At 38.6% G+C, this 10386-nt stretch overlaps 1 protein-coding gene across 1 annotated transcript in view; it reads left to right on the top strand.

Annotated features, from left to right (window-relative positions):
* Nucleotides 1-2535: 2535 nt before the first annotated feature.
* Nucleotides 2536-10386, top strand: part of LOC309441356 (uncharacterized protein) — a gene marked incomplete at both ends in the record, with an annotated part of 32413 nt that continues 24562 nt past the window's right edge. The window contains 10 exons of the mRNA XM_082055988.1: nt 2536-2692; nt 3479-4047; nt 5745-5765; nt 6706-6765; nt 7261-7314; nt 7610-7654; nt 8387-8413; nt 8706-8750; nt 9371-9415; nt 10054-10107. Coding sequence (XP_081912114.1) covers nt 2536-2692; nt 3479-4047; nt 5745-5765; nt 6706-6765; nt 7261-7314; nt 7610-7654; nt 8387-8413; nt 8706-8750; nt 9371-9415; nt 10054-10107 — 1077 coding nt within the window. The remainder of the gene's footprint in view (nt 2693-3478; nt 4048-5744; nt 5766-6705; nt 6766-7260; nt 7315-7609; nt 7655-8386; nt 8414-8705; nt 8751-9370; nt 9416-10053; nt 10108-10386) is intronic.

The raw sequence follows: 10386 nt of genomic DNA, 5'->3' as shown, positions 1-10386 counted from the left end.
GAAAGCTTATCTCAGATGCATCAATGCACACAGATTTTACATTGGTATCATTTAAGTTTTGATAAACTGTAACCATAAGAATTGTGCAGGTACTGAGAACATCACAACTTCAGAAGGCTGCAAGTCTAGAAGTGTAGTGTATGGTATGTCACATACCTGGAATTCTGGACAGAATATCATGCATCCCACACAAAAAGTTATAAAAATGTGGAGGCCTCACTAAGCTTTTAAAGTTGCACCTGGAAAAGAAAAAAAAAAAAAAAAAAAAAGAAAGAAAAATTTATCTTGAGGGCAGACATCATTCATTAAGAAAAGGAAATCACCTGAAGCCAAGAACTTGCTACCAAACATACACACAGAATAGTTACTTAATTAAGAAATTATTTGCAAGATATGTTTTAAGGTAGGAATTAGCAGTGAAGAAGAAAGAATGACAATGTTTTGCTTACGGGAGGCACACAATCCCAACCATAATCAACATTAATTTTCTTGCTAGAATCAGATTTTTTTCTCAGTAAGATTTAGGACCTGTGTGAGATTTATTATATTATTTTCAGTTAAATACCATATTATTTGTGTTCCCCAAAGGGCAAAAAATTGCCTTCTCGGCTGTGACTGTCAGAAGTGGGCTGAGCTGGTGGACATTTAAGATGAAAAGGAGGACAGCAGTTAGCAGTAAGCTGTCCTCAGTTAGCAGTTAGTCCTCTTTGTCTGCACGTAGGTGGAAAATGATGGGTTCACAGAAAAAAAAAAAAAGGTATGTATTTATGTGGAAGAGGGATACTTGTTTAACATGTTTCTTTGTACGATCCATAGCCATATAACAGGTTTTGAAGCATCACACCATGTCTTAGTCCTTGTTCTCTAACTATTACAGTCTTTGAAAAGACATGTGTGACAGACATGCCTGGAGAAACATGGCTTTTGGACTGGTCTGTCTTTTTTGACCTCCTCATGCTGGGCAATCTCACCAGTAACTGAAATTTCAATTGGCCCAGTCCATGGGACAGTAAATATCTTTCTACTACAGCAGTAACAGGAATCCCTTATTATGAAGAGATTCGTTTAGGTCTGAAAGAGATCCTACAGACACGGACCGCTATGATGATGTTGAAAGTATGACACCCAGTACCAAAAGCTGCCTTGCCAAAGCATGACAGATGCGCAGAAGGATGGTGGTCAAAGGTGTGAGGTAGTGATGGGGGAAGAGAGTGAATACAACTGGGCTGGTGAGGAGGGAAGTGTGGTGAGGTGAGAGCAGTCCTCTTCCATACACGTGCAAGTATGTACGAGGATTTATGTGTGGAAATGGCCTTGGGGGACTAAGCCTAGGATACATGGGCATAGCCTGGGGAGGACGAGAAAAGTGGGCGGGTGTCGAGAAGGAGGAGCCAGGTTTGCTGTTCTTCCCCTTTCTCCTTGCCTCTTTCTGCTGGCCCCTCCTGACACGCGACACCAATTCTTGCAGGAGCTTGCAGCCCAGCCGCTCCCTCCTCTCCTCACAGAGCATCCAGCACAGGCAGGACAAGGTGGCTGACAGCAGGCCCAGGGCAGCATCGTGCATCTCTGCAGAGCCTGCTGTTTAGGAGCATCAAGGTAAGAACCCCCTCTCCTCTCTGTGTCTGTGGGCACCAGAATTTCTGTCTTGAACTAGCAGGAGCTGAGAAACCTGGCAGACATGGCTGTGTTAGGGATTTCTATGAGATGATAGCCCCGGCAGGTTCACTCTTGCCACAGAGCTGCCCTTTTGCTCTGTATTGTGCCTACCTGGTGAGAGCCTGAAGACAGATGACAATGAAACCAAAGTTGGGCAGGACTGACTTGTCAGACCCTGAGTGGCCTGTGAGCTCCAGGTGTGCCTGTGAGCCCAGGACAAACAGCTCTGCTCCCTGCAGAAGGCAAAAGTCCTGTCAATAGGTATCTGTCAAGCCTGGGCTCAGCGCTCTGGGCCCACATCTCCCCAGGGTGGCACAGCAAGCCTGGACATCACCCTCAGGCCATTACTGTTTTTCTGTGGGACTGCTGAGCACAGGGGGGCTGTGATAGCAAGCAGAGTGTACATGACCCTCAGTTCTTAAGTAAAGAGAGCAGAGAAAAACTTGGGTCTGCCTCTATACCTCCTTGTTCTCACGCCAACTCTGAAAAAAGCAAGTTTTAAAAAAACACCCCTGTGAATGACACTTGGGATTCACACTGTATCCACATGGTTCCAGCCATGGTTAAAGTCTTTGAGAAGCGCTGGTTGTACAAACACTACCAGGCAGCAAGAGAGAACTGAAGTATGTTTGTAAAATGTCTGTCTCCAGTTTGTCATGTGCTAGACCTATAGGCACTATGCTTGAAAATCACTCCAGTATGTCCCTTTTTACTATTTATTACATTTAAAAAATCAGCTTATTTTTAGGGACCATATTTTAAAATACAGACTGCTAAGCAACCTGTTGAAGCAAAACTGAATAATGTTTTATTGTCCTCGTATTGCTGTAATTCTGTATTATTATTTGTGTTGTTTAGGAAACAGAAACCAAACAAATTATGTTCTTCAGATTCTGGTGGCTTTTGTGGATACTTGAACACCATGAATTTTTGGCAGAAAATCTCAGGGAAGAAAAGAGATACGGATTGAGAAGACCAAAACCTAAACATATTCTGTCAAATATGGTAGAAAAATATCCCAGCTCAGGTGATAAAGGTGAATATAGTAATTTTAAAACAGGTGTGGATTTTTTCCCCTGGTTCATTTATCCGGATTCTGTACTACACACCTAACTTGCCCTGTAAGATATTGATTATAATCAGCCAGGCTTGCCTCATCCTATATTTTCACATGCCTTATTTTTGCACTTCTGTCTTTTTACTCCCATATTTACTTCTCCTTTTGTGTATTTCCGAAAAGGAGATTTCTTCTGATCTTTTTATGATATGGCTAATAGCCTGTTACTATTACTACAGGAATAATAGCCCACATAACTGTATTTTTATAGAAGTAATATCATCAGTAGTTCACAAAATTAATACTCTGCAGATTCTGCTTTTGGAAACTTTTATGTCACTGGATGTGAGTGTCAGTACCAGGGACAAAACCTAGCTCTGTCAAAGCACATTCCAGTGTCTTATTCAGTAAGACTTATTTTTCTGTAGATGACTTCCACCTTCCCAGTCCTCATGCTGGTAGGATATTCAGTGAAATACCAGGCAAGAGGACAGAATGAGTGTATAAAACCACTACAACATTCCTCATTTCATTACATCAACTCACCTTCAGTTTCTTGTTCCTTAGGGCATCTGTTCTGAAGCAAATTCCTCAGCCTCTATATGCTCTGTCTTCATGAAGGTCTGACATTTGTGATCACAGATGTTTTCAAAAATTTCCATAATTGCTCTCCCACTTTTGAAGCCTAAAATACATGTAAGGGTGAGGGTAGAATCAGACTTGGTATGAAATCACTCCACTCACCTACCTCCCTATTTATTCTAGATGAAGACTGCATTCTGGAAATTGCTTTTTTACTGGACAGCTCCGAAAGTGCTAAGGATTATAATCATGAACAGCAGAAAAGATTTGTACTGGAAACAGCAGACAGAATGAAAAGTCTGCAGCTTAGTTCTGGACGTACCCTTAGCTGGAAGACAGCCTTACTTCAGTACAGCAGCACTGTTTTCATAGAGCAAACTTTCCGTGACTGGAAAGGTCCTGAAGCATTCAAATCCCACATTGCTCCTATCACCTACATAGGTCATGGCACCTACACAACTTATGCTATAACTAACCTCACACAACTCTACATGACTGAAGGGACTCCCGGTAGTCTGAAAGTGGCAGTGCTCTTCACCGATGGAGTGGACCATCCAAGAAACCCAGATATTTTTGCAGCTACAGCTGATGCTAAACACCAAGGAATTGTATTTTTCACAATAGGGATGACCAGAGTGGCTGAGGAGGTGAGCAATGCTGCCAAACTCCGGCTCCTGGCCAGTGTCCCAGCATCCAGGTTCGTTTTCAATCTCCAGGAGAAGGAAACTGTGGAGAAGGTTCTCAAAGAAATGGTATGTATGAGAAAGGATTTTAAATCATTATAGGAACATATGTTAAAATGGTCTTATTTCCAATATTTTAAAACACCGTTGCTACTAAAGAACCCCATATTTTTTACATGTTAAAGCAGCCCACTTTTATTAAGAAGACCCTTGCAAGAAAGTCCAGGTTTCCTTTTCCTCCCCACAATTCAGATCTTGCCAGCCAAAATATTTGAAGTTATAAACTGAATTAGAATTAAAGAGACCTGTTGTGAAGTTATTTTTATCTCTGTTTTTCCTCCTAAGAAAGGTATAGTAAACCTCCTTTCTTAAAAAAACAACCAATTTTTTATACCCTAATGCTTTCTTCTGTAGCAAGTAGGAATGTGACATTGCCCTTTGTACCAAAAAAGTTGCAGCTCTTGCAGAAGTGCAAATAAATTCGTAGACCTTAATGGAGATACATCATTTTAGATAAAACTTGAACTTGGCCATCGACCTCTTTATATATGCAGGGAAAACCTACCACATAATCAAAAGGAAATGTGTAAATTAAGCTTGAGGTTTTGCTTGGGTGCCCTTTTTCTGCCTTTTTCTATGAACGAACCTGATTTATAAAAAACATTCACTGTCAAGTGTGAAGAATAGAGCCATCCTCTAGCCTATAAATCTGGTGACACAAGCTGTGGATGAAGTCCTGATTCGAGCATGCTAAGAGATAAAAAACAGAAATATGAATAAAAACCAGGAGACTTATGCAGCCAAAGTGACACCTAGTTGACCTCATACAGGCCTAGAGCATGTACACAAGCTGGCCGTCCTATCTGTCCATCTGTCCTTCACTTTGACAGCCTGCCACTCTGCACTGGTTTCCCTGCATATCACCCTCCTCATCTTCTCTGGTATTACCATTGCTTTCTGCATCACAGCAACCAGTTCTCAAATGACTAAACACACTTTATTTCACCTGTTCTAAACAGGCAGCCACCCTCACCTGCCTTCTTTTGAGACCGTGGCTGCTGTCTGGTTTAAATAATGGCTTGGGCATAATTCTATGTGCATATCCGTGAATTTTAGAGATGTATATTGCATTGCTGCTCATCAACACATTTATGTCCTCTCAAGAGACTACATCAGTTGCGAAACGTGGGACAAATGCATTGTATGTGGGTGTTTCAGCTGTAGAGATCTTCCAAAAAATAATAGCTAATTTGATGATAACTCAATGTAATGAATGCTGAAGTCAAATCTTTTCTAAGGTGTTCTTAATGTTCTCACTTTGTGTGTGCCTAAGAGTATGCATAGAAGAGCTTCTGATTTTCTCAAGTGTGAGGTATGTATTATTCACTTCAAAGAGAGGGCTGCTGCTATTCAGCACTTTGGAAACTGTAGCTTCTGGGTATGCTGTTCTCATCTACCCAGCTAACTATGGTGGCTTAGCTCTGGTTACTATTGTAATTTTGGTAGATTATGGCTGGACAGGGAGAGTCGGTGACTGGCGGAGTCAACAATCTGTAATAGGAATTGAAATTAATTAAAATATATTTAGACTGAAGAGACTGCTAGAATGTTTTCAGAAATTAAAGCTTAATTATGTTAGTTAATATGTTAATTGCATAATTCAGTTAACTAGCTGCCGAAACATTTTAACATCTTTCAGTGTCTTCCTGTAACGCTGGACTATGACTTCAAGTTTCTAATGTTGTTTCAAATATCTGTCTTTACAGAAAGATCTGTCTGAGGAAGAGGTAAGTATTTTTGTTTCCATTACAGAACTACTGCTTAACATAGATATTTACAATTATATGGAAACATCATTCAAGGAAATTGATAGCTCAGGGAGTTGGTTAAATATTGAGTCTAATGGGATTGCCTTCAAGTAAAACATGCTTATGTATTTGCAGGACAGAGCTTTAATTGTTATTCGAATGTCATTTACTTTCCCGCCTTATTTTCAAAGTTGAAAAAGAACAAAGTGTGAGTATTCAGGTTAGCAAGAACTTGCTGATATGTCTCAGCACATCATGCAGCATCATCTCGGCACATCTCGGCACATCATGCAGTGGATAAGAAAACACGACACAGAGCTGAATGGGGTTCAGTTCTAGCCCTTAATGCCCTTCCTATGTAATAGAGTTAAAGCGCAGAAACTCTCAGGAGGCTCCACCAGTGCACTTTTCCAGTTTGTCCACACAGTGTCACCCTGACTGCAGGTGTTGGTAGGTCAGCCTGCCATTTTGGGGGGAAAAATTCAGCTTTCCTTTTAAAGGTGTGTGTCCTACTTGAGGTACAGTTATCTCGGGTAAAGACTGTTCTGATGAGCAGCTCAAGGAAATAGCTAAATATTATGCATTTGAAATAGCTGAAGCATTTTATTTTTCACTCCAGTCACAGATATGGCATACCAATAAACCAGCCTTGTGAAGAGTTTGGAGGTAAAGCCATTATAAAGATGATTGACATTTCAGGAGTAGGAATGGTACAGATTTGTGGGTGGAATGTAGGAGGCCACATTCCTGATGAGTGATATACTGACTGTTAAAAGGTTTTTGTAAAACATGTAAATATAACTGGCTTCTGATCATTACTGGTGTACTCAGACTTGCCATGCAGTAACTTAAAGGCAATGTTTATGTGTTTTCTATTTCTTCTATTAAAATGTGCTGATTCAGACTATTTTATTCAAAGTGTCCCCAGGCTGCTACATGTAACTGCGAGAAGGGGGAAAGAGGCCTTCCTGGCCCTGCTGTAAGTAGCTGTCATTTCTCAAACAACTGAAATACAAGATTTGTTTCATTGATGGAGTTTTTTTTAGAAATTATTTGAACCCAAGTACTGAGACAATGAAAGTTCAAGGTTCAATACACAGTCCTCTAAAGTTATTATTATTCTATGCATTTACTTGGAGAGTGCAACTACTTCTTAAAACAAAAGCATACACCTCAAAGAGTTCAAAAGAAGGCAAAACACTCACTTGGCAAGCTACCAAAATATCTGATCACCTCTTTTCTTCAGAGGAGACCTGAACAATTTTCGTTTACAGTAAAGACAAAAAGAGAAAAATGGCTGCCTATTGAGGCAGTCCTGCTGTTCCCAGAAATTCAATTTCAAGGTTATGGTAAATATGAAGAGATTTAATAATAAATCTATAGGAAGCAAATATCTTAAAAAATAGTGCATATGATGTAAAATAAAATAATTTGCCTAACATGTACTATAGGAATTTTATTTTGTTGTTTTCAGGGTAAAAAGGGTCGCACTGGGGATGATGGAGCTCCAGGCCTGAAAGGAGCAAAGGTGATGTAATTTTTCAGATTTAGGAAAAGATTTGGTACCTCATTAATATGGAAAGACTACCCTAATAGTGCCCATGTATTTTCCACCTGTGAATTTCTTAAACTTCATCTACTCTCTTTTGCTGTAGTAAAGACTAAGATTCTGACAAATTAAAATCTTATATCTAACATATAAAATCATGAGAGTGTAAAAAGAGGGAGTAGGTATGCTTTCTGTATTTTGCTGAGATATCTAGATATCAGGACAATACTATCTTTTCCTGATTTCACTGATCTTGGTGTTGGATTATTCACAGGGTGAGCCAGGTCTTAATGGAATCCCAGGACAGGATGGAATAGAGGTAAAAAAATGGGGTTTTCCCTTCTTCTCCAATGAGAAGCTGATTTCAACTCTGGTTTACCGGCTAATGATTCATTAACACTAGAAGAACTGAAAACATGATCATTGCTTAAAGAAAGGGAATAAGTCCTTCTTATAAGAGTGATCTAGAAAATACTCTCTAATAACACATAGTCCCTCCTAAAAAGTGTGAAAAGCTGTGATATAACACTCTAAGATTAAGCTTAATCTAAGTTTACATTTTTCATTTGGTAAATAAAGAGGATCCAGTGAGTAATAGCAATGAAAATATTGAATAAAATACATATAAGAAGTAACTGCAGGACTAGTCTCTTAGGGCTTAACTCTGTATTCATTCACACAGTAATCACTCTATGTTTTCATATTGATTCAGTACATCCTTTTTTATTAGTGACATTTTTCTTACTTTCTTATGTTAGCATGTTTCTCACTAAGATGGAAAAATGAACTCTAGCTGATCTGCTTTTACATCCTTAAAATCCCAGTCTAAAGTGACACTTTCGTAAGATTTGTTCACACATACAATAGAATCTATCATGACCAGTAGGTGTAGTATTTAGAGTCATTTTCTACCTTTTCTACCTAATTGGTCATTATAACCTGAAATGCTGTTTTTCTAGAGAGAGTCAAATGTTAATAGCGCCGATACTCACATTCCTACATTTGGTCTATATATCCTCCCAACCTGCCTTGCTTTTTTTTTTTTTTCCAGGGGAAATCTGGATACAAAGGAGAGAAGGTAATACTTTTAGTCAAAACTTCTGCTATGTGTAATATAGATGTTTGATGACATTATTATTTATTATACATAGTGCCATATTTCTTAAAAATACTAGTAATGAGGAATAACATCATCTTACCAGCTGCTGCTCAAGCTCTAATAGATGTGTCCCTTCCCCAATGAACTTACAGCAGAATTGCTATAATATGTAATGAAAAAAATAACATTTAGGTTTTCAACTAAAGCACCCAAAGAATAAGGATGATATGCTCAATATAGCTCATAAATATTTATTCCTGTTCCTTTCCAGGGTGCAAGAGGTGAATGTGGAATCCCAGGGATAAAAGGAGACAGAGTAAGCAGCCACAAAGTTGTTATGCTTCCAGGAAACAAAGCTGAAATAGAGAAGACCCACAATCCTCTGAATAACAACCACAGTGATAGATATAGGGCAAATATTAATTCTAAGGCTGAGAGAAATTAACAACTTAAATTTTTAAGAAATGAAGTGAGCAAGGATCCCATTTTCAGTAACTTTCTCAGCTCCTTCTATATTTTCATGTGATTCCTCTTAAGCCTCAAGCCTAAGCCTGTTCATAACAATAACAGAGGCAGAAGGCTTGTAAGCAAAGTAGTCTAGTAAGCTAAGGGAATGAGAGATGAAAATGAAATCACTCCGGTCTTCAAGATTGGGTGTGTAATTGCTGTCAATATTTTAAATGAAACATATAGAATTTTATCGTGGATTACTGGTCCTTGATAATGAACTCTTCTCATTCTTACTCTGTACTCTGATTACCATAGTCCATTTTAAAAATATTTATTCAACACTTGCTAGCTGCTGAGCTTCCCTTGATATTTTCTTTATTTTAATGTGAAGATATCTAAATAAGATACCTTAGCAAAAAGTTATCTAAAAGTGCTTTGATGAAATCTAAATACACATACATGTATCTTTTTTCACTTACCTTTCAGGGTCCTGAAGGTCCAGCAGGCCCCAAAGGAACAAGAGGGCTACAGGTAAAAAAACCCCAAACAAGTAAACTCCACCAAAAACTGTAAAAACAACAATACCTGGTTCCATGGGATTCAGAGCTGTGAAATAACATCACACCACAACCATCATGGAATCTTTGAGTCACTGAGTTCAAGGCATCCAAAATCTTACATTCTTAAACACCAAAATTAACAAGAATTTGGAGGATCAGTCTAGACAAATAAATTATCCTTGGAATTCATTCAGTCTCAAAGACCACAGCAAATGCAGAAAAAACAAAGTCACTCATTTCCCATTCAGTGTCTTAAATATTTCATTATCTCATGGAAGTACATGGAAATACTTCAGTCTCTTTCCATCCCAGTACTCCTGGACTGAAGGTCAAGAAGCTTAGTCCATCATAGATGTTTCAGTAAATCTTGACTATAGATTACCCTTAATTGTATTCAAATGAAGGGAGCCAAATTCTCTCCCTGATTATCAGACCCAGATCCGACTGAGTTGAATCTATACATGCATCAGAAAGCAAAGCTTCAGTTCTGAAATGTTTATAACTCATGTTTTCATGCAGGCTAGAGGAAATTAGAATTATTGAGTTTTTTACACTGCCATAGTTCTGAAAGCTTGAAAAATCTCATTAAAACCACTCTTGTTCAAATAGGGTCCACAAGGACAGCCTGGAGATCAAGGGCCTGAAGGCCTTCAAGGATCAAAGGCAAGAACTGCATTATTTCTTCTTTTTCTCTATATTAAAAGGTATTAATACAGCCTCACAACAATAATGCTTTTATCCTTATACCCCATACCCTCGTAGGGGATGCAGTTTAATGTCACATTGCTAGCAAATCATATACTCTTTGTATTCTACAAGGTTCCTAAGAAAGGTATTCATTTGCCCTTTGTATTGGATTCAGGTCCAAATCACACTCCAGTCTTTCCTCATAAACAGTTAAAATATGTAAACATAAAATATATTTTTTTTAAAAAAAAAAAC

This window comes from Streptopelia decaocto (assembly GCF_964273445.1).
Source record: "Streptopelia decaocto genome assembly, chromosome: 6".
NCBI classification, from domain to species: domain Eukaryota; kingdom Metazoa; phylum Chordata; class Aves; order Columbiformes; family Columbidae; genus Streptopelia; species Streptopelia decaocto.
The sequence above is the reverse complement of the archived record's forward strand: the minus strand, read 5'-3'. Positions and strand labels throughout refer to the sequence as shown.